Source organism: Gallinula chloropus, assembly GCF_964237585.1.
Source record: "Gallinula chloropus genome assembly, chromosome: 17".
In the NCBI taxonomy this organism is placed as follows: Eukaryota; Metazoa; Chordata; class Aves; order Gruiformes; family Rallidae; genus Gallinula; species Gallinula chloropus.
In genome coordinates this window covers 1,459,066-1,482,263 of record NC_140102.1, presented here as the reverse complement: position 1 = coordinate 1,482,263, position 23,198 = coordinate 1,459,066, and the positions used below count along the sequence as shown (strand labels likewise).

The following is a 23,198-nucleotide window of genomic DNA, read 5'->3' as shown; positions in this document are numbered from 1 at the left end:
CTCTGCCAGCAGATCTGATGCTGCCTGGTCAGAAATGCTCTTTCTGTGGCTGCTTCAGGGGGTTTCTGCAGCTTGTCTCTGGGGGGGCTACAGCAGCAGCAGCTACCCCTCTCTCTGTGCTCACCCCACAGAGCAGCCGCAGCGGGGTCAGGCAGAGGGGTGGGCAGAGCCTGGGGGTGGTGACAGCCCTTTCCCTGCTCCTGTCTGCCCCAGGGCCGGGGGGCTGTCACCCCTCAGAGTCCCCCACCTGCAGCCAGCCCTTTCCTTTGACCCCTTCCATGCCCAACGGGTGTTTCGGGGCTGCAGAGGACTCGACCCCAGGACAGATGTGGCTCCTCCTGGTCCCCCAGCTTTGAAAGGGAGCGCAGGACCACTGCCAGCTCCCCACAGCCACCACCGTGCGCCCCAAAACTGCCAAGGTGAGGACACACAGCCCCCCAACACCCCCCCACACGAAGTCCTCCCTCTGTGGGGGAGCAGCAGCAGCAGTGCTGCCTCGTAGCGATTCCCATCCAAGTTGGCAGAACGTCTGTTTGTGTCATCCCTGCCCCAGCAGCAGCCGCTGGGCTGCTCACACGTTGTGCTGGTGAGAGAGGTGCCTGAGTTATGGCGAAACTTATTCCCTTCTACAGCTCCTGCAGCGCTGACAGATGTACAGGCGTCTGGGCCAGTCATGCAGCAAGAGATTTTGGGGCCAGTTCCTCCAGTTTTGACAGTGCCTGCGCGAGGAGCAGCCACACGTTGTACAAACAAGGATAAACGACCCTTAGCAACATATGTCTGTGCTGGCAGCTCGGGGCTGAGCAGCGCTAAGGAGCCCTGCCCGGCAGGAATGTGTCCGGGCTCTGCGCTGGGTCAGCGCGGACAGAGCAGCTGCCGCCCCTCCCGGTGTGTTCACCAGGTGCAGGCGCTGGGACCCCCACAATGGGTGGGGACAAAGGACTCGGGAAACCAAACGCCAACCTGGAGTGATGGAGCCTGGGTCAGAGCGATGGAGCCTGGGTCAGAGTGATGGAGCCTGGGTCAGAGTGATGGAGCCTGGGTCAGAGCGATGGAGCCTGGGTCAGAGTGATGGAGCCTGGGTCAGAGCGATGGGACTGCCCCTGGGTCAGAGCGATGGGGCTGTGCCTGGGTCAGTGATGGGGCTGTGCCTGGGTCAGCGCCTGTGTTCCTCTCAGGGCTGCCTCAGCCCTGCTCAGTGCTCCTGCCCGCTGCCTCACTGGGCTCTTGGGCATCGCCGCTGGCTGCTCCGTGGCAGAGCTGCGGTGCACGAGGTCCCTGCTTGAGCCCCGGGGTCCCTGCTTGAGCCCCAAGGTGCCTGGTGAGCCCCAGGGTCCCTGCTTGAGCCCCGGGGTCTCTGCTTGAGCCCTGGGGTCCCTGTTTGAGCCCCAAGGTCCCTGCTTGATCCCTGGGGCCCCTGTTTGAGCCCCAGGGTCCCTGCTTGAGCCCTGGGGTCCCTGTTTGAGCCCCAGGGTCCCTGCTTGAGCCCCGGGGTCTCTGCTTGAGCCCTGGGGTCCCTGCTTGAGCCCCAAGGTCCCTGCTTGATCCCTGGGGTCCTTGCTTGAGCCCCAGGGTCCCTGCTTGAGCCCTGGCATCCCCCCAGCGCTGCTCCCTGCTCTCCTCCTGTGTGGAGGGTGCACTGGGGCACCCAGGACTCTCTGTGGCACCATGGCCAGCGCTCCCCTGCTCCTTGGGGCTGGACGGTCCCTTTCCTACAGCCCCTGCGATGGGCAGTGAGGCAGAGGACAAACACCACAGCCCCAGCAGCACTGCAGCAGCCCCCAGGGCTGGGCCCACGCTCAGCCCCATCTCTCCTCCCTCCTAAATTCAAGCCCTGGCCCTCTGCACCTGCTGAACTGGAGCAGAGGGTCACCCCCAGACCCCAACCTCCTTCCCTCCCTCTGCATCAGCCCCATGGAAATGATCCCACAGGCATCTGTGGGTAGGAAGGGGGGGGAGCTGGAAGCTGAGTGCACCCTAATAAATTTAGTCCCTGCACCACGTTAAAGTGGAGTAGCTGAATTTATTGCTCCTTGCAATCAAAGCAATACAAGGTTTGGTCCCAAAACAGCAGTGAGGTTTCTTCCCCCCCTTTCCCCCCCAGCTGGGGGGAAAAAAATAAAAGAAGCATCCCATAAACCCATCCCTGAGCTGATTGATGCAGCCTTCATGAAGAATTCATACTGCAAAGGATTTTATTCAATTAAACTTGAAAAGCCTCTGGATTCTTAAGGCTCAGGAGTGATCAGTGAGACAGATCATAAAGCTGGCTGGTGTGTCTGGAGCAGCCAGCGTGGAGCAGCTGATGCAGCATCGCTGCTGCTGAGGGCACCATCCCAACCCAGAGCGTTTGTCACCGGGCTGTGGCACAGGCTCAGGCTTGGAAAAGGACCCTGTGAGGAATGTGCAGCAACAGGAGGCATGAAAGGGCTGTTCAAAAAGGATTAAGGGTGACTGAGGAGGCAGCTCTCCCTGCCAGAGCTGGGTGAGGCAGAGCTGGGCAGCCCTGGCTCCCAGCCGGCTCCCAGGGGGAAGGTCACACGAAAGGCAAAGGAGCTTTTGGGAGGGAGGTTGAGGGTGTTTCCAGGGAGGTGACCGAGCTGAGGAAGCTGTGGAATGGCCAAAAAGCTCCCAGCACGGGAAGCTCAGGGACGTGATGAGAAGCGAGCAGGGGCTCGTGTCCTGCGCCGGTACCCACAGCAGGGAGCGGGGAGGCTGGACCCGGAGGCAGAGGGGGCTGGACCCGGAGGCAGAGGGGGCTGGACCCCAAGGGGAGAGGGCGCTGTGCCCCGAAGGCAGAGGGGGCTGGACCCCAAAGGCAGAGGGGGCTGGACCCAAAGGCAGAGGGGGCTGGACCCAAAGGCAGAGGGGGCTGGGCTGTGCCTTCCGAGGGGCAGCTCCACAGCTCGCCTGGGCAGCGCCTGTAAGATCAGCCCCTCCTCCTTCCATCCCCCCAGCCCAGCTCCTGCAGAGGATGCGCTGGCTGCTCAGCACACAAACATCCTTCCCGGGCACAGAGAGAGGCAGCCAGAGCCCAGGGACTCCCGGTGCCTTCCCCTACCTCCACCCAGCTCAGGCTGATGGGCTGCAAGCAGCTTCAGAGAGCTGAGTGTGCTGGGCTGGGCACTGAAGCACGACAGTCCCAGGCCCTTCAGTCCCAGTAAATCCCATTTATTACTGTCCTGGGGAGCAGACACCCCCAGGAACCAGCTGTAGTTCTCTGATGTCTGTGGCTGTGGCTCCAGCCCAGGGAACAGTGAGTCCAGGGTGTCACCACGGTGTCACTGAGGGACACTGGGACAGCCTGGGGAGGAGCTCTGGTGGCTGCAGCCCTTGGGAGCTCCCACCCCCGTCCAGGCTTGTCCTCCTTCCCTCCCTCCATGGGGGGAATGCACCCTGCTGGGTTTCAGCTTCCCAGCAGCACAGGAAGAAAGATTCCAGCTCTACAGTTCAGGCTTCACATAGATCTTCTCCTCCTTCCCCTCCTTCAGGGCAGCGTAGCGTGCCAGGACGAAGAGGTAGTCACTCAGCCTGGAAACCAAGGGGGACACGGTGAGGCCAGCACAGCACCTGTGCTCACAGCACAGGAACCCTGGCAACAGGAGGCACAGAGACCACAGCAGAAGGGCTTTCCCAAACAGCTGCTCCCTCAGCACCCCAGGCCCTGCCAGGACACTTTGTAACGGGCTCCCTGCTGAAGCTTCCAAGGTCTTGCCCTAGAGAGGAAACTTCCTGAGGTGAGACAGACCCTGAGGGGAGCAGAGGAACAGGAGGGGAATGGGCTTGTTAAAGGGCAGAGACTGGCAGGACAAGGGGGATGGAGTGAAGCTGGAGGAGGGAAGGGTTAAATTTGATATGAGGGGGAAGTTCTCTGCAGAGAGAGTGGTGAGGGGCTGGAAGGGGCTGCCCAGAGAGGGGGTGGGTGCCCCATCCCTGGGGGTGTTCAAGGCCAGGTTGGATGGGGCCCTGGGCAACCTTGTGTAGCTCCAGGCCTGGAGGTTGGTGTCCCTGCCTGTGGCAGGGGGTTGGAGCTCTGTGACCCCTGGGGTCCCTTCCAACCCAGCCCAGTCTGGGATTCTGTGAAGACCCTGCAGCTGTACCCCAAGGTGAAGGCACAGCACCAGGCACTGCAGCCTGTACACAGAGTCAGGGGTTGGGGTTTGGTTTTTACCTGTTTAGGTACTTGGCCACGTTTGGATCCACTTCTCCAGCTTGTACTAAAGGAACCACACTGGAAGAGGCAAAGGGAGATGTGAGGGCGTTTGGATCCTGAGCTCTGAGCTCCCAAAGGGTTGTGGTTTCCCAACCCTCACACCCCAGCCTCGCCAGAGTCCCACTCCAACCCCCTGAAGCACCAGTTACTGCCCCCAGACGAACCCATTGTGGCCCCAAAAACAGCCCAACTCACTTCTGTCACCATTCTGGAGGACATTCCCTCCACCAGCTACTCATTGTGGGCATCACTGAGCAACAGGCACAGTCAATTCCCACCCTGAAGGGTCCCTACACTTTTCAGCAGCAACACAGAGAGACCCCATTGTGGAGGGAGCAGAGCTGCTGGTGCCTCCTGACCAGTGTATCTCTTTCCAGCTGGCTTCAGACAGGAAAACCACTGCCTGTGACATCAGGTTTTTTGGGGGATCCCACTGCTTGGGTGTATCTCAGAGCAGCAGCCCCACAGCACCCCCAGGACCAGCAGCTTCTGCAAGGGAAGCCCAGCGCCCCAGAACTGCTGCCACACAGGATCAGGCTGCCACAGGGAGCTCAGTGTGGAAGTGATTTACACAATGAGCAGCCCCAGGGCTTCCTCCTCCCGACCCTACCAGGGAGCTTCAGCCTCCAGCAGGGCCAGGGGATGAGGGAGGGGTGGGTGTCTTGAGCCCAGGGATGCAGCTCAGTGTAAACCCACCTGCTCTTCACAGAGCTCTTAGCTGGGCTCACCCAGCTCAGGGCAGGGAAAGGACTCTTGTGTTTTGGGGAGCATGGCCAAGGGATGTGAGTATCACCAAGATAAGGAGCTCCACTCAAGCAGCTGCCCTGGCTGCAGCCCTTTGCTCTCCCCCCACCCCCTGGCGCAGCCGCTGTGGCCCCAGCCCGGCACTCACCACCGCTCAGCCCTGCGGCACACAGCCCGGCACAGGTGGAGAGCAGCACTGCTCCTGCCTCCTGACTGCAACCAGAAACACAGCCACAGCCTGCAACAGCCCTTCAAGATCACCACATCCCACCATCCCTGTCCTGAGCTGCCCCAGCTCCCCCAGCACCTCATCTCCCCTCTGTTCAACACCCCCAGGGCTGGGGACTCAGCCCCTCCCTGGGCAGCCTGTGCCACAGCCCCACAACTCTGCCAGGGAAGAACTTTGCCCTCCCAGCTGAGCTGACCCTGCCCTGGGGCAGCTTGAGCCCATTGCCCCTTGTCCCATCTCCTGGCCCCTGGCTGCAGAGACCATCGCCCACCTCTCTGCACCCTCCTGGCAGGGCAGGGGAGGTGGGGAGAAGGGCTCCCCTCAGCCTCCTCTTCTCCAGGCTCAGCACCCCCAGCTCCCTCAGCTGCTCCTCAGAGGATTTGCCCTCCAGCCCCTTCCCCAGCCTGGTTGTCCTTCTCTGGACTCACTCCAGGGCCCCAATGTCCTTCTGATGGTGAGGAGCCCAGAACTGGACCCAGCACTCCAGCTGCAGCCTCCCCACTGCCCAGCCCAGGGGCACAATCCCCTCCCCAGACACATCAGTGTCAGCCAGCAAGAGCTCAGCCACCCAGCTCACCACACAGCTGCAGCAAAGCCCATCACAGCTCACACATGTGCAGCTGAGCCCTGGGTTAGGCTTTGGCAAGTGGGAAGGGAGAGCTGACTGCAGTGGGATGGGGAAATCTAACTCCACTGGGTCCCTCCTGCTGCTCTCCTCTTGCTCTTGGCCAGGAAAACACCGGCCTCCCAGCCTGGATTCCTACAGCAGGTGGTGGAGTGGATTCACCCTGAATCCCCTGGGCAAAGGCAAAGGCAGAAGCAGAACCTACAGGCAGGATGAAGGTCCTGAGGGGAGGAAGCTGCTCGGTGTAGCTGTCAATCCACTGCTCCAGCTCCAGAACGGGCCCCTCGCTGAACGACGTTCGCTCTAGAGGAGAGAGAACAAGAGAGGCAGCAAAGACCCAGCAAAGACCCTCCCCTGGTACCTCCTCTCCCCCTCCCCTCCTCCAGCTTCACTCCATCCCCCTTGTCCTGCCATTATCCCCCCTTTAACAAGCTGATTCCCCTCCTGTTCCTCTGCTCCCTTCAGGGACGGGGAGGCTGCAGTGAGCTCCCCCCACAGCCTTCTCTTCTCCAGGCTGTCCCAGCCCAGCTCCCTCAGCCTCTCTCCATAGGGGAGCTGCTCCAGCCCTCTGAGCATCCCCATGGCTCCTCTGACCCCTCTCCAACAGCCCCACATCTTCCTTGTGTTGGGCCCCAGCTCTGGCCACAGGACTCCAGCTGGGGAGGGCAGAGCAGAGAGGGACAATCCCCTCCCTGTCCCTGCTGCCACCCCTCTGCTGATGGAGCCCAGGATCCCATCGCCCTTCCCAGATGCAAGAGCCACTGCTAAGTTCCTCCCCCACCAGAACCCCCAGGTCCTCCTCAGCAGGGCTGCTCCCCAGCAGCCCTTCTCCCAGGCTGTCTACATAACCCCCAGCCCAGGCCAGGCACGCTGGGGCTTACTGAGGTGAGCCTCCCTGGCTGAGGAGAGCGGCGTGGCGACGTTGGAGCCCACATCCTGCAGCATGCACTGGACCTGCATGTGGCAAAGAAAGCAGCAGGATCAGCAACCAGGCTCTGATGCTCTGGGACAGGCACACAGCGAGCTCTGGGAGGTGACAGCTGGCTGTGCTGATTAAAGAAGCTCCTGCCCCTGTTGTTCACCATCCCCCAGCCCACTGGCAGATCAGATAAGTGCTCCCTAATTGCTTTAGGAGAAGCCAGATTAGTGCATGTTCTTGTTTTCACTGGCACATTACACCACCCAGCCTGACTGTGCAGGAAGCAGAGGGGGGGAGTGCTCACATAATCCCTTTGCTGGTAGGACACCAAACCAGCACCCTCTGGAAGAGGTTCCTGCAGGAACCTCAGTGACAAACAGCTGCAGGCAGTGCTGGGCTGGTGTCATGTCCACTCCCCAGAGGGGGATCTCTCTGCAGCCTGGGATACTCCAGCAGCACGCTGGCAAAGCTTTGGAAAACCCCTGATTAGCTCCTTCTGCACACAGCTAATTAGCCAACCCCACAGCCAGGCAGGGCTGGAGCTGTCTGCCACCATCACACCCATGTGGTCGCTCTGCCCCAGTTTCAAGCCCCAGGCTGGGTGACAAGACCCACAGCCCCAGGCCTGAGCAAACCCAGGACTGGGCTTCCCTGTGCTTCATCTCCTGGTTTCCTTCTCAGTTAGAGCAATTTCTTTCTTGGGGTGTAATCAAGGGCCAGTCTTGACTGTTGGTTTATTTGTCTGAACACCAGATGTATCCAACTCCTGTGTGCCCATGGCAGCAGTGTGCCTGAAGCAAGAGGGTCTGTGAACACCCTGCTGCAGGGGGTGAGGATGCTCATCAGTACTCACCCTGTGAAGCTGCCCAACAAACACGTGGCCCTGTTCCCTGCTGAACTCACTGGCCAGCCTAGGATCAAACACCCCAGAAACAAAGAGAGTTAGTTCAGAAACAGGGGGGAAAAAACACCCAGAGGTGGGTAGAGATTTGTGCTGGGGGAGAAGCAGAGGATGCAGACACGCCTGGACAGAGTGCAGCCCCATAGAGATGGGGTGCACAGCGCACCCTTGAGCTCCTACCAGGGCTGGCAGCGCAGTTCTTAAGGCAGGAGGGTGCCCAGGCGACCCCTCCAGACCAAGCTGGGCCTCTGCCACTCAGCCTTGGAGGGTGTGAGGGTTGGAGCACCCCGGGCCGGCAAGGCAGGGTAGCGCAGAGCACGGCTCCCCAGGCCTGGAGCCAACCCGGGGCCCGGCCTTACCCGATAGCCGAGCTCAGCTCGTCGGTGGCTCCCAGGGCCTCGAAGATCCGGTCGCCTTTCGGCCTCCGCTCGCCGGTGAAGGTGCTGGAGAAGCCTGCGGGGAGGCCGCGGGGGTGGGGCTGGGCCTGGGGAGGCCGCGGGGGTCAGGCCTGGGGAGGCCTCGGGGGTCGGGCCGAGCCCGGGGAAGCCGCGGGGGGTCGGGCCCGGCCTCTCAGCGCCTCCCCGGGCCGGGCCCGGCCCGGGGAGGCGCTGAGAGGCCGGGCCCGACCCCCAGGGAGGCCTCGGGGGTGAGGCCGGGCTCCTCCCCGCGCTGCCCGGGCCCGGCCCTTACCTGCGTCCCCCGTTCTCGTGTAGATCCTCGGGGCCCGGTCGCCGGGCTCAGCGGGGCCGGAGCTGCGGAGGCACAAAGCGGCCGTAAGAGGAGGAGGAACCGCACAGGCCCGGCCCGGCCCGGCCCCCGACACCTCCAGCGGCCTCCACAGGCCCCATCCCGCCGCCGCCGCCATCAGCCGTAGCATCCCTCCCGGCTCCCGTAGCTGTCCCCCCGCCGCGGCTTGACCCTCCGCGGCCACCGTCCCGCTCTTCTCCCTACGCGCGCTGTCACCCCAGCGCCGCACCACAGCGCGCTGCCGCCTTCCCATTGGTCTGCACGGAGTCCCGCCCCCGGGAGGGTCTCGGCGATTGGCTGGGCGGCGCAAGGGGGCGGGACAGAGTGCGGCGGGGGCGCGGCTTCTATTGGCCAGCGGGGCCGTCAGTTCGAGCGGCCGGTGTTGGGCACCGGAGGCGGCGGGAGATGTGGGAACGGGGGCTGGTGCTGTCCGCGCCGGGCAAGGTGATCCTGCACGGGGAGCACGCCGTGGTGCACGGCAAGGTACGGGCCTGTCCCCCCAGCTCCCCCGGCTCCCCCGGTCCTCCCGTCCCCCCCGTTCCCCGGCTCCCCCGTTCCCCCGTCCCCCCCACCCCGCTCCCCAGTCCCGGCTCCCCTGCCCGGCCCCCCTGCCCGGCCCTGGCTCCCCGCTCCCCCGTCCCCCCCGCTTCCCCGTTCCCCGGCTCCCCCGTTCTCCCGTCCCCCCGGCTCCCGGGTCCCCCGTCCCCCCCGTTCCCCCGTCCCCCCTGTCCCCCGTCCCCCCTGTCCCCCCTTCCCCCGGTTCCCCCTGTCCCCCGTCCCCCCGTCCCCCCGTTCCCCCCGCTCCCCCGTCCCCCGGCTCCCCCGTCCCCCGGCTCCCCCGTCCCCCGGCTCCCCCGTCCCCCGGCTCCCCCGTCCCCCGGCTCCCCGGTTCCCCCGTTCCCCGGTTCCCCCGGTCCCCCCCGCTCCCCCGTCCCCCCCGCTCCCCCGTCTCCCCCCGTTCCCCGGTTCCCCCGGTTCCCCCCGTCCCCCCCGGCTCCCCCGTCCCCCCCGGCTCCCCCGGCTCCCCCTGTCTCCCCCGCGTCCCCCGCTCCCCCTGTCCCCCCCGCGTCCCCCGTTCCCCCGGCTCCCCCGCCCCGCTCCCCAGTCCCGGCCCCCCTGCCCTGCCCCCCGGCTCCCCTGCCCGGCCCTGGCTCCCCGCAACCCCGGCCCGGCCCCCCGCGCCCCGGCTCCCGGCCCCCCGGCTCCCTGGCCCGGCCCTGGCTCCCCGCTCCCCTGCCCGGCTCCCGGCTCCCCTGCCCGGCCCCGGCCCCCCGGCTCCCTGGCCTGGCTCCCGGCTCCCCTGCTCGGCTCGGCCCGGTCCCCCTCCCCGCCCTGACGCGTCTCCCCCTCTCCCACAGGTGGCCCTGGCCGCGGCGCTGGACCTGAGGACGTTCCTCCGCCTGCGGCCCTGCGCCGAGGGCAGGGTGCGCATCCACCTGCCCGGCGTCGGCGTCCAGAGGAGCTGGGACCCGCCGCACCTCCAGGCCCTGCGGACGGGGCTTGCAGGCGAGTGTCAAGCCGCTGCCCGGGGCCCTTTGATCCCCCCCCACACCCCCAGCCCAGCCCCGCAGAGCGATCTCCGCCCCCAGCCTCCTCTGGGGAGCTGCTGGACCCCAGACGGTGCTTCCAGGGGGTGGGGGAGCCGGTCTGGGGGTGTTCCCAGCGAGGGGGGCGGGCAGGGAGCCTGTCTGGGCAGCTCCGAGCTCCTTGGAGCTCGGAGCTGCCCAGACAGGCTCCCTGCCCGCCCCCCTCGCCGGGGTTCCTTGGGTAAGCAGGGACACAGAGCCTGTTCCCCTGCCCCTTGCCAGCCCTCCCTGCTGTCTGGAGCACCTGTGAGGCAGTCAGACCGTTCCCCCAGCCTTAACCACCAGCCACACCAGCTGGCAGCACAGCCTTGGGGCTTTTGGGGTGGCTTTTAAATCAGTCAGAAGCAGCAGCACTGAGGGGACTGCCAGGCTGACCCCTGCTCTCACCAGGTGCTTCCAAAGAAAGCCTACCAACAACACTGATAAGCACTATATATATATATTTATATATACAAAGCCCTCCACCTGGCACCTGTGCTCCTCCAGAGCACTCTTTGCTTAGCAGAGAGCAGAACCGAGCCTGCCACGTCCCAGCAACTGCTGAGCTCAGTCCAGCTCAGCACTCCTCTCCGTGTTGGCACCTCCTCCCAGCAGCCTGGAGCCTGGGCTCCTGGGAAACTCCTCATAGAAGGAGTTGGTGGCTCTCCCAAGCTCTGCACAGCAAGGGGCAGGCACGCTGGGAAGTGTGGGTGTGGAGAGAGCTGTGGCAGTGCAGTGCAGGTGTGGACATGCTGGGTCTGCAGAGCAGCCAGGGGAGGTCTTGTTGCCTCTCTTATTTGTTGCCTCTCTTATTTGTTGCCTCTCTTATTTGATGCCTCTCTTATTTGATGCCTCTCTTATTTGATGCCTCTCTTATTTAATCACTGACCCTCAGGTGGGACAGTTGTTGGTGAAACCTGACGCTGTCTCAGCCTGTTTCTGTCTACTGTGAGAGGAGAGCAGCATACTGTGGATGCTGCTTTCCAGTTTTAACAGTCCCCTGGTTTCTGAGTGTTTAAATTCTCTCCCCTGCTTGCTTCCCTAGCTGACTTGGATGAATCCAAGCCCCCCAGCAGGGAGCAGCTGGACGCACTGAGGGAGTTTGCTGGAGTCGCTGCTGGAGCCTCAGCTCCTGAGAGCCTCGCCACTCTTGCCTTTCTGTATATGTGCCTGGCTGTTTCAGCTAAGTATGGGTAAGGAAACCCTCTTGCCCCACAGTAAGCATGCTGCCTTGGAGAGCTGCTCACCATTCACTGCTTCTGCAGGGAGCAGCCAAACCAGGAGTGACAGGGAATCCGGCCCCGGTTAGGCTCTGAGCACCTCAGGAGAGCTGAGCTGTGTGGTGGGTGGGTGGGGCCCCCCAAGCTGAGGGGCTGGGAATCTGCTCTCATTTAGGCACCTAGCTGTGAGGTGTTAAAGTCCAGGCAGTTCATCCCACCCTTCCTGAGCAGAGACAGACATCCCTCCCCTCCCCAGCACGCACCTCACTTCATCCTGGCTTGGGTTAGAAAACCTGCTGTGGAAATGAGCTGTGGATTCATTGTCTGCTCCCTCCCTGGGGCTGAATCTCTCTAAAAATCTGAGAGTTTGGGGTAAGGGCAGCTCAGGGCTGTTCCAGTTTTCAGGCTTGACCAGCACTGGTGATGATGCTGGTGTAAGTTCCTGGGCTGGCTCAGGGCAGTGCCTGGTGCAGGGCTGCTGCTGTCCGAAGCCAAGTCAGGACCTGACTTCATGGCCATAGCCAAGAAATCAAAGGGGAAAACAACTGCAGTGGGTGGCTGCATCCTGTTTCACTCTGCAGCACCAGGGCTGCCACCAGCCTGCTCTGGCACCATCAGGTCATAGCTCACACCACTCACCAGCCAGGGAGAAGCTCTGGGGGTTGATGTTAGGGTCTGCAATGCAACCTGGGTGTGTTCAGCAGGGAAAGGGCAGCGTGGGCACAGGCATGAGCTGTTTCCTCTTCCCCAGCAGCTTGTCCTGTAACTGCAGTTAGGGGTTTGGGGTATTTAGGCTTGATGTAGAAATGTTTTCAGATTTCTGAGGGGTCTCTTCGTGGTGCTGCTCCAGTAGTTCACTACCAAGTGCCCTTGCTAGCAGCTTGGTGAGACCCAGTGGCTCCCAGTTCAGCAGGGCTTTGTTCTAGCACGCTGGCTTAGCAAGGCTGCTGGGCTGTGCTAGCTGAGCTCCTGTGAGCCTGGTGTGTCCCCTGCTGTGTGTGTGCAGGTGCTGCTGCTGCTGCTGCTCAGCCAGCTCTCCCTGTGACCGGCCCTAGCTGGCCTCCTTCTGCCTCTGACCTGTTGTCCCAAGGTGGAGTTTGAGGCCGTGGGGTGACCTGCTGGCCTGGTTTTGTTGCAGGGAGGTTCCCAGTGTGGACATCCTGGTGTGGTCGGAGCTGCCCACGGGAGCTGGGCTGGGCTCGAGCGCGGCGTACAGCGTGTGCGTGGCGGCCGCGCTGCTGGCGGCGCACGGAGCCATCGCCTGCCCTCTGAGGGAGGGAGAGCCCACGGCCAGGTAAGGGTTCAGCCACGCCTCACAGGCAACCACAGGAGGCACCTGCTGCTGTGGGAAGCCCCAGCACCACGAACCCCCACCTGCACTGTGCACCCCTGCAGATCCAGGGAGCAGATCCAGGGGGCAGATCCAGGGAGCAGATCCCAGCCCTCCAGGGAGCAGATCCCAGGAGCAGATCCCAGCCCTGGCTGAGCAATAGTCAGATTTAACTGAATCAGAGAGTCACCAGGTTGGAAAAGCCCTTTGGGATCATCGAGTCCAACCGCTCCCACCTTATGCTGACCCAGCTCCCTGAGCACCTCATCTCCCCCCTGTTAAACACCCCCAGGGCTGGGGACTCAGCCCCTCCCTGGGCAGCCTGTGCCACAGCCCCTCAACTCTGCCAGGGAAGAACTTTGCCCTCCCAGCTGAGCTGACCCTGCCCTGGGGCAGCTTGAGCCCATTGCCCCTTGTCCCATCTCCTGTCCCCTGGCTGCAGAGACCATCGCCCACCTCTCTGCACCCTCCTGGCAGGGCAGGGGAGGTGGGGAGAAGGTCTCCCCTCAGCCTCCTCTTCTCCAGGCTCAACACCCCCAGCTCCCTCAGCTGCTCCTCAGAGGATTTGCCCTCCAGCCCCTTCCCCAGCCTGGTTGCCCTTCTCTGGACTCACTCCAGGGCCCCAATGTCCTTCTGATGCTGAGGAGCCCAGAACTGGACCCAGCACTGGAGCTGCAGCCTCCCCAGTGCCCAGCACGGGGGCACAGTCACCCCACATCCAGACCCACCCCTGCCTTGCCAGCACGGTGTGTGACTGCATGTCTTGGGCAGGGATCCTGCTCTGTGCCAGCCAGAGTGGGGTGTTTAGAGATGCAGAAGGATCAGTGAGTGAAAGGTGCAGTAAAAGTTGCATGTCCCACGTGCAGCCTGTAGCCACCAGCTGCAGAAGCCTCACAAACTGGGTCAAAAGGTGCTCTGGGAGTGGGTTTGAATTTTGGGGAGTAGCTCTGAACACCCCGAGCTGCAGCACAGAAGGGAACCAAATGCAGATCCAGAAGGTGTTGTGCTGAAGACACAAACCCAGGGCTCTCTGTGGACTAAAAAGCCAACACACAGATGGGTGAGTGCCCTGAGTGTGAATGCTGGCACAGAGAGGGGGGTGCTGGGTCAGACTCTGCCAGGATCAAGGCTCCTGGCTGAGTGAACTAATTAACAGGCTGTGGAATACAACAGGCAAACGAGGAGCTGGCAGTTGCAAAGCAAATCACTGGCTGTAACTTCACCACAACCCCACCACAGCGATTTCTGCCCCCAGCACCCCAAAACCTCACTGCTCTGGGGCTGCTTCTGCAAGGCACCCCCCACCCACTGTCTCAAACCCACTCACTCAATGCCAAAGGATGACCCCAAACCCTGGCACCCCAAGGGGAGCTCAACACCCCCCAGGGAGGCAGCCAGCCCTCCTGCACCCTGCTGTGAGGCACTTTGGCTCTCACAGGGATGCTGACACCCACCTCTGACCCTGCCCTGTGGCACAGCACTGCCAGCTCTGCAGCCTGGGCACACAGCACACACCCTGAGCTGCTGTTCAAGGGGCCTGAGGCACAGTGGGGTCAGGTGTCCCAGCATCAGCACCGCTCTGCAGGGACCAGAGCTGGCCTTGGCACAGCAAGAACCTGCATCCCATGGGGTTTTTAGAGCATGGGGTCCAGAATAGGAATTGCCTGTCAGGGCAGGGCACAAACAAGGGCTTCTGACAGGCATCACAGCCCTCCCTGAGGTGACAAGAGCAGTCACTGACCACTGCCAAGGCAGGAACTCTGCCAGCCACCTGCTGTGTGGAAGCAGCTTCCTTCCACTCCCCAAACGTCCCTACCCCTCCCCACACACCTTTCATTTCCCTGGCCAGCCTGGTGACTCTCTGATTCTGTTCAGTTAAATCTGACTGTTGCTCAGCCAGGGCTGGGATCTGCTCCCTGGATCTGCTCCCTGGAGGGCTGGGACCTGCTCCCTGGATCTGCAGGGGTGCACAGTGCAGGTGGGGGTTCGTGGTGCTGGGGCTTCCCACAGCAGCAGGTGCCTCCTGTGGCTCCCGCTGCTCTTGGATCTCCCCTGGCCTCTGGTGCTTCTCTCTCTGTGTCTCAGCATGTCCCAGTTCCCTTGGGTCCTGGAGTTGTTCTCTTGCCTTTCAGGTGGACAGAGGAGGAGCTGACCTTGATTAACCACTGGGCCTTCCAGGGGGAGCGTGTGATCCACGGCAACCCCTCGGGTGTGGACAATGCGGTTGGTACCTGGGGTATGTGTGTGTTTGCTGCTCCCCAGCGCTGGGTGTGGGTGCTGGGAGGGGGCTGGGAGGGGGGCAGGGCAGCAGCCACCTCTTCATGTGCCTGGGTGAGCTGTGGGAAGGTGGTGAGTGGGTGCTGCAGGCTGTGTTTCTGCAGGTGGCACAGCTTGGCTGGGACTGCTGCAGGGGCACTGGGTGAGCAGCTCCCAAATTCAGGTCCTCATTCTGCCCAGGGCAGAGGGAATCCTTCCCTGCCTTGGTTTGCCCACCTGCAAGCAGGGCCCAGAGCCAGCTGGGGACTCGCTGCAGTAACACTGGAGATCTGTGTCCCCTGGGCAGGTGCTGTGGGGCAGAGACCCTGTGGTGAATAACTGGTGCTTAAACGTCCTGGCACGAGCAAAGAAACCTAACCCTGTCCCCAGGATCATGCAGCAGGGCAGCTGTCACTTAGTTTCAGTTAGCAGAGACTTCCAAGCAGTTTGGAAGCATCCTTGGAGACTTTTAATAGTCTTTCTAATGAGATCTAATCACAGTGCCCCTGCAAAAGTAGGAGCCAAGTGGGACATTCCTCCTGGACAGTGAAATCCCACGCTGGAGCATCACTGCTGACACCAGGGCACACGTTTGGCCCCAGCCTGAAACCTCTGTGCTTGGCTCTGCCCCAGGGAACCACTGCTTGCTTCTTTTCCCTTCCCCTTCTTCAGGAGGGAAGATTCAGCACCAGCCCAACTCTGTGGCTTTTCAAGAAATATTTCACTTGATCCCAGAGCAGAGGAGAGCAAAGGGAGAGGCGCTGGGTTAACTGTGTCCAGCCAGAGCCCCTCATCAAGTCAGCAGGGTTAGGCAGATTCATGCTGCCTGGGAACATGGTTCATTTAGCTGGTGCTTCTTGCAATTACTGTCATATGCTCTGGGTGAGGCTGGGAAGATGAAAGACCTTCTGTCTCTCACGGCACCGCGCTCGCTCTCCCCTGCCTGTGCTCTGAGACAATGCTTGTGCTTTACTTTAGGTGGAGCCCTGAGATACCAGTCAGGGAAAATCACCCCGTTGAAGAGGTAAAATCCCAGTTTAAAAATAACCCTTGGATCCTGCAGGTGGAAATTTGCTGGAGGGCAAATCCTCTGAGGAGCAGCTGAGGGAGCTGGGGGTGTTGAGCCTGGAGAAGAGAAGGCTGAGGGGAGCCCTTCTCCCCACCTCCCCTGCCCTGCCAGGAGGGTGCAGAGAGGTGGGCGATGGTCTCTGCAGCCAGGGGACAGGAGATGGGACAAGGGGCAATGGGCTCAAGCTGCCCCAGGGCAGGGTCAGCTCAGCTGGGAGGGCAAAGTTCTTCCCTGGCAGAGTTGTGGGGCTGTGGCACAGGCTGCCCAGGGAGGGGCTGAGTCCCCAGCCCTGGGGGTGTTTAACAGAGGGGAGATGAGGTGCTCAGGGAGCTGGGGCAGCACAGGACAGGGATGGTGGGATTTGATGATCTTAAAGGGCTTTTCCAGCCTGGTGATGCTGTGATCTGTGATCCTCTGGTCACCAGCTGGCTGGAACACATTTCACCTGCAGCTCTATTTCCCTCCTGCCCCTGTCAGTCTGTACCAGCACCAGTGGGCTCCAGGGCTAGATGAGGTGCTCAGGGATCTGGTTTAGCACAGGACAGGAATGCTTGGCCTTGATGATCTTTTAAAGGTCCTTCCCAACCTTGTGATGCTGTGTGAATATGTCCCAGAGGCATGGGGTGGGTCTCCCAGGGCAGGAGGTCGGTGGGAGGGCGCTCACAGCTCAGCAGAAGGGCTCTGCAGGGGGTGTGGGTAGCCTGAGCCTTCTCCTGGTTTGGGGTGGATGGGAACAATGAGATGTTGGGTCATTATCTGACATCAGATGAACACAGCACGAAGGATCAATATTAATTTCATGGCATTATGGGCAGCAGGAGTGGATCTGCTCCTGGCAGCCAATGACATTGTGGGGAGGGGGGGTTTTTTTTGCTTACCTGGTGGTGGGGCTGCAGAGACCAACCCAGGTCCCACGTGTTCCCCCTGCCCCCTGCCAACAGAGTATAATCTGACTCCATTAAAACCTTTCACAGTGCATGAAATTGCTCTATTAGCTGCTAATGGCCACTGCTGGCTCCTCTCACCGATTGCATTTCAAAGGCAAAAAGAAATTTTGCTCGAAAAACATGGATTTTGGTAAATAGGTTACAGCCCTATTTATAGAGCCTGTGCAGCTCTTCCCTGTGTGTGAGTGGAGCAAGGCTGAACCCAGCCAGCACCCAAGCACCTGCTTAACATCCTGAGAGCTAACAGGGCTTCTTACCATGGATGCTTTGCTCTGGTAGAATCACAGGGCTGGAAAAGCCCTTGAAGATCATCAGGTCCAGCCAATCCCATCCTGTGCCAAACCACATCCCTGAGCACCTCATCTCCCCTGTTTTTAAACACACCCAGGGGTGGGGACTCAGGAGGGACTGTGGCTGCTGGGTCTGGGAGCTGCTGGGGGGCTGTGGAGGGGAGGAGGGATGTGAGCAGGTGTCTCTTGTCCCTCCCAGGGTGCCGACGCTGAGGATCCTGCTGACCAACACTAAAGTCCCTCGGAGCACCAAGGTCCTGGTGGCTGGTGTCAAGGAGAAGATCCTGAAGGTGCAGTGCCTGCTCGGTCACAGGGATGGAGCTGGGTGCTGGGCTGGGGAGAATAACCCCTGCAACCTCAGATCCTCTTCAGGGGGGCACAGAGGGAGACGGGGACCCGCAGGGCTCTGGGACATCCCTCCTGCAGTCCCTGCTGCCCTGGGAATAAGGGCTCAGCACATTCCTCCCTTTCTCCAGCCCTGGCAGGGCTTGCCACAAATCACCACTTCACAGCCATGGAAAGAACAGTTCCTCTGGCCTGTTTCCCTCTTTCTCTGGTTTCTGGAGGTGGGAAGCAACTCACACTGCCCTGCCCTGCCCTGCCCCAGGTTCTTCTGTGAACACGTAGCCCCAGAACGGGGTGAGGCATTGTCCAGCTCCCAGAGAGAGTGGCTGCTTTTTATCACAGTGGTGGTGGAAAACCAGCCAGGAGCAGGCTTCTCACATCTTGCCTTCCCCCCTCCCCAGTTCCCAGCCATAATGAACCCCGTGCTGGACTCCATCGATGCCATTTCTCAGGAGTGCCAAAGTGTTCTGGAGGCAATGCCTGCAAATCCATCACCAGAGCATTACCCTGTGCTGGAGGTAAGGGGCTTGTTCGCCAGTATTTTTAGACACTGTTACTGTTGAACATCAAAATGTCATTTAAAGAACATTAGGTCTGAGGAAAAGAAGAGGGGGGGGAAAAAATTGATAGCAGGAAATGTTCAGGTCTGAGTGAAGCCCTGGGCTGTGTGTGCTGCTCCTAATGCCCTTCCTTGAGCTAAAGGACAGAGAGGAGCCCGTGTCTCTCTGCAGGGGGAGGGAAGGGAATAACCCTGGTGCTTTGTGGACCTGTGGCTTGAGGAATTGTGCTTCCCTTTGGGAAGAAGGGTGGTGTGAGCTGAGGCTGAGGCGCTGCCTGGCTGCGCCCCAGCTCTCGTCCTGCCAGTCGCTGCCTCTGAAGCAGCAGCAGCTCTGTCACTGCCAAGGCTGGAGCAGGGAGCAGAGCGCCCAGCAGCCCCTGGTTTGTGATGGACTGGTGCTGAGCCAGCTCCCATGGCTCTGTGCTCATCCCAGCCCCGGAGAATAATGAACAGAGCTGTGCCCAGAGCTGACCTGACGTTGATGCATGAGGTGCATACAGAGATCTGGGCTTGTCTTGGCTTTGTTGGGAGGAGGAGGAGGGGCTGCCCTGGCAAGGGGAGAAGCGATTCCAAGTGGAAGAAGTTTTTTTTTTTGGCAGTGCTGAGGGCACTGTAACCCTGATTCCTGTGGCAGGGGCTCAGCTGAGGCCAGCCTGGCCAGGCCCCACATGCCAGGGGGCTTGGACAGTCAAAACCTGTTTGGTACCAGGGGGGTGTGGTTCCTTTCTGGCACCTGGATCCCTCCCCTGGGCTCTCCTGTGAGGTGTTCTGCTTGTCTGTGCTCTCACTGGCACATCGACCCCTGGGCAGCCCTGCCTGTGCTCTGGGGGTGCAGGGGGGGCTCTGGGATGGGACAGAGAGCTGCTGTCCTGCCCAACCTCTGGCAGTGGTGTAGGGCTGCTCTGTTAGCAGGAGCTGGGTGCAGCCCTCTCCTCTTTGCTCCAGGCTGTGTTCCAGTGGGCAGCAAGGGTCTCCCTTGGGGTTCACAAAGTCCTCCTCCTCCTCCTTTCCTGCCAAGAGGGCAGTGGGCTTCTGTCCCCATGGAGGTGGGTGATGATGGCTGAGCTGGCAGGGCTGGGAGAGATCTGGAGTCTGCTGGCAGCACAGCTTCACACACAGCTCCTCACCACTGCAATGCCACCTTGCTCAGGCTGCCCAGAGCATTGGGGAACAGAGAAGAGGAGGGATGACTTGAGGTGTGCTCTGAGATCCTCCCGTGTATACAGGGCTGCTTTGACACCTCTCAGCACCCAGGAAGCAGCACTGCAGCCTGCAGGTTTTTGTGGTGAAGCTGTTGGCTTGTCTTGTGCCTTAAGAGCCCACAGGTTGATTGTCTGCAGTGTACATAAATATATATATTTGTATTTTGGGCTGTTTCTGAAACATGCCAGTCCAGCCAGTGCTGCATCTGAGCCACTGAACTAGTCTACTGTGTCATAAGCTGTCATCTGATTCCTGGCAGATCTTGGATCAGGGGGTGACAGGTGTCTTGGATCATCACAGGCAGTGCAGTGCCCTCACTCAGGCACATAAAGAGGCTTCTAGGTGGACCAGCCCAGTGCAGAACTTGTGATCCATGCACCCTACGACTGGCTAATTCATCTCCCTGCACCTGCTGAACCACAGCACAGGAAGGCTCAGGAGTGGGGAGAGGGGTCATTTCTGTGTGCCCCCCCTGCAGCGTGGGCAGGAGATGTGTGTGGAGCCCAGGGAAGGGGGTGTGACTGACACCAGCCCTGCTGCAGCCCCCCCTGCCCCCTGTGTGCAGCACCCCTCCCAGCTCACTGCAGGGAAGAGCTCGGTGGCTGGAGGGGGAAGCAGTGGGGGGCTCCTGTTAGGGACCCTCCTGGGGGCTGGTCCCATCTCCCTGCTTGTGATGCTCTCCAGGACAGTGATGGGAACAGCCTCTGCGTGCCAGGGAGATGCTGGAGTTGCAGTGTCAGAGCAGGGTTGTGGAGAAGGAGCTTCCTCTGGTGCTGATGGGCTCAGGAGGACCTGCTGCCGGTTCCTGGCCCTGCTGCAGCACAGAGCTCCTGCTCTGAGTGCACCCCAAGCCCTTCCCTCTCTTCCTGGATTCCTCACCTCTAGTACTGGGAGGAGAGGAGCTGTAACTGGTGCCGCTGTGGGGGTGTCCCTCCTCTGTGGGGGTGTCCCTCCTCTGTGGGGGTGTCCCTCCTCTGTGGGGTGTCCCTCCATCGCTGGGGCCCTTCAGGCTCGGCTGCTGCAGCTGCTTCCTCCTGGAGCAGCAGGCTTTGGGGCTGGCTGGGACAGGGATGCACTTGCAGCTCTGCTTGGAGAGTGCCTGGTGCTGCCCTCCCCTGCAGGGAGGGTCCTCTCCACCCCACTTTGGGTGCCAGGTTCCCAGCGTGGTGCTGGTGAGAGGCCCCTTGGCTCACAGCCCCCGTGAGCAGGGGGGGTGCTGGTGGCACAGGGGGGGTGCTGGTGGCACAGGCACGGGGAGGTGGCACAGGGGAGGTGCTGGTGGCACAGGGAGGTGGCACAGGGCGGGTGCTGGTGGCACAGGCACAGGGAGGTGGCACAGGGGGGGTGCTGGTGGCACAGGCACAGGGAGGTGGCACAGGGGGGGTGCTGGTGGCACAGGCACAGGGAGGTGGCCCAGAGGGGGTGCTGGTGGCACAGACACAGGGAGGTGGCCCGTGCTGCCTCTCCAGCGATGCCCTTTTGGGCTCCCCTGGGTTAGTTGTGCTGGATGGATCGCAGAGCAGGGCAGGGTGACAGGCAGGAGTGAGAGCTGTTGGCTCAGTGCCCTTCCCACGGCCAGCCAGGGGCCTTGCACAGCCTCCTGCTCAGTGACAGGGGAGAGGGGAGGCAGGCAGAGCCATCAGGGAGCTCTCATTTGGCACCTGAAACACATCAGCTCACGGGGACTGGGACTTTCTCTGTCCTCCCTGAGCAAACCCCTGTCACAGATCATGAGGGGACAGGGGCAGATGAGCAGCACAGGGCTCACACCTCCACCTTCTAGGCCCAAGACACGCTGGTGACCAGGCTCCCTGTAGGATTGGGGTGGGGGGGGAGGGCAGGGCAGCTCCCCTGCCCCTCTCTGGGGCAGGAGCCGTGGCTGTGAAGACCCTCTGTGTCTGCCTGTGCTCCCCTCACCTGTGTGTGGTTGCTTTTAGGAACTCTTTGATATAAACCAGCACCACTTAAACGTGCTTGGAGTCGGACACCCCTCCTTGGACAGGCTGTGCCAGGTGACAGCGTCCCACAGCCTGCACAGCAAGCTGACCGGGGCTGGTGGAGGCGGCTGTGGCATCACCCTGCTGAGACCAGGTCAGTAACGCTCTGCTCACCCCAGGCATCCCTCCCTCCCTCCTTCCACATGGGTCAGGTTTGGGGGCAGAGGGGGACAACACAGCCCCTCATACAGCAGTGAAGCTGTGAGAGGAGCGTGGGACAGGCTGGCGGTGTGGTTTGGGGGGCTTCATGCAGGGTGGGGGTGGCTCTGTGTGTTCCTTTATGCCTGTCAGCCCCCCAGGGCACGGTCCCTGCTCCAGCAGGTGCCTGTTTGTGGCCTGGCTGGCTGCCTGGCTGACTGCCTGCCTGCTCTCCCCTTCCTCCTGGCAGACACCTCCCCGCTGGCCGTGGAAGCAGCCAAGAGAGACCTGTGTGCCTGTGGATTTGAGTGCTGGGAGACCAGTATGGGGGCCCCTGGTGTGACCCTGCACTCCTCCTCCTCCTTGAGCACCCACGTGCTGCAGGCACTCTCCGAGGGTTAAGCTGCTGCCTCTGGCACCGTGTCCCTGGAGCCACTGCTCCCTGTGCCCTCCTGCCTGGAAACCTCCTTCCTGCTCTCCATGGGTCTCTAGGCAGGGGCATGGAGCCAATTTTGGACCTGGGAGCAGACACTGGGGACCTGGGAGTGACTTCTTGAGCTGGAGCTCAGTGCAAGCGTGACACAAGGTCTGTAAATCCCACTTGGAATTTCCTCAACTGCTGTGCAGATCCTGAGGGGCAGCAGGAGAGGGGCTGGGCTGGGCTCCAGTGGGAGTAAGGATGGTAAGTTTTGGGGTGAAAAGCTCCTTGGCAGCTCAGGCTTTGACACTAAGGTCTCCATTCCTCCTGGGCTGCAATTCCCAGGGGAGAGGAAACCTTTACATTTAACTCTTACCTACTACTAATTTAGAGCTGGATAATTAAAGTGCAAGAGTAGGCACAGCTCTGGTGAAATCATCACAGTGCTCACACTTCCCTTGGTTCTCTTCCTGGGCTGGGGGTCTGGTTTGAGGAGCTGGGCAGGGTGGCTGGATGCCAGGGTGGGCTGGGTGTTTCTCCTTGCAGTGCCTGTCCTGAGGCTGCTGGTGTTCCAGCCTGGATGCAGCCTGTCCCTGCCCATGGCTGGGGTGGGTTTGGAGGGGGGGCAGCAGCAGAACAAACACAGATTCACTTTAGTTTGGAGTCACTGCTTTTAAGTAGGAAAAAAAACCCAGCCCAAACCCAGCCTACTCACCTCAAAAGCCAACTGGAACTCAGAGCTGGCAAACTACAGACCCAAAGCAGGTTTAAACTTCTTGGTCCAAGGCAAATGCAGTTCTTACTCCTGGGATTGTAACAAGCTGTACCCCAGAGCCAGGGGGAACGGGCAGCTGGAGCATCCTGAAGCAACACACTGACACTCAGTGCTGTGGCCTCTCCTCTACCCACCAAAGAGATGTTATTTTATCCTTGTTCTCTGTGTCTCTTGTTGGTTTGGGGCTTTTTTTCCAAGTTGTTGGGGTGTTTTTACAACTGTAGCTCTGTTGAGCCAAGGAATAGATCAGCAGAGGTGGGGGGAGCTCACCTTCTGCTTCCCTGCTTTGGCAGGGGGCTTGGACCCAATGATCTCTGGAGGTCCCTCCCAACCCCTGTGATTCCAGAGCAGGATTAAAAGGCACCAGGTATGAGAAGTTGAGCTGCAGTAGCTCGACAGTGGTGACCAGCTTTACTTGGCTGATCAGATGTAAAACTGTCTCTGGCTTTAATGAAGTGATGGGGTTTTTGTGTGCAAAGTGTTCTTTGATAATTATGCTGGGTACAAAAGGGAAGAAAGTGCCTTACACTGCTTCAGGAAGAGCAGGTTTCAGATGCTGGGTTCCTACATGTCTAATTACAGTTCCAATTTGCATCCCAGAGCGGCTTCACGCTAATCACAAGTCAGAAAGCCTGATAAATAATTTACCATTTTCTAATACAGTGTAATCAATGTGAGGATCTGGAAGTGTGTTGCCTCTCTCACTGC

At 60.9% G+C, this 23,198-nt stretch overlaps 2 protein-coding genes across 4 annotated transcripts; one reads left to right on the top strand and one right to left on the bottom strand.

The window, feature by feature from the left end:
- Positions 1-3,150: 3,150 nt before the first annotated feature.
- MMAB (metabolism of cobalamin associated B) lies at positions 3,151-8,531 on the bottom strand. 3 transcript variants are annotated; one of them, XM_084272183.1, is made up of 8 exons: positions 8,322-8,531; positions 7,991-8,084; positions 7,584-7,641; positions 6,693-6,765; positions 6,017-6,114; positions 5,106-5,170; positions 4,172-4,231; positions 3,151-3,531 (listed from the first exon to the last, which is right to left on the bottom strand). In XM_084272183.1, exons 1-8 carry the CDS (start codon positions 8,506-8,508, stop codon positions 3,444-3,446), a joined length of 723 nt encoding a protein of 240 aa, XP_084128309.1. In that variant the 5' UTR covers positions 8,509-8,531; the 3' UTR covers positions 3,151-3,443. The 3 variants fall into 3 exon arrangements, 2 of the variants coding, with proteins under 2 accessions (XP_084128309.1, XP_084128310.1); XR_014617694.1 differs by having other exon boundaries at positions 3,451-3,531; positions 5,106-5,195; XM_084272184.1 differs by lacking the exon at positions 5,106-5,170.
- A 251-nt stretch (positions 8,532-8,782) lies between these two features.
- Positions 8,783-22,205, top strand: MVK (mevalonate kinase). The gene is made up of 10 exons (XM_084271882.1): positions 8,783-8,861; positions 9,737-9,884; positions 10,989-11,136; positions 12,302-12,457; positions 14,626-14,729; positions 15,728-15,773; positions 17,255-17,345; positions 17,802-17,918; positions 21,100-21,253; positions 21,548-22,205. Exons 1-10 carry the CDS (start codon positions 8,784-8,786, stop codon positions 21,697-21,699), a joined length of 1,194 nt encoding a protein of 397 aa, XP_084128008.1. The 5' UTR covers position 8,783; the 3' UTR covers positions 21,700-22,205.
- The last annotated feature ends 993 nt before the right edge of the window (positions 22,206-23,198 follow it).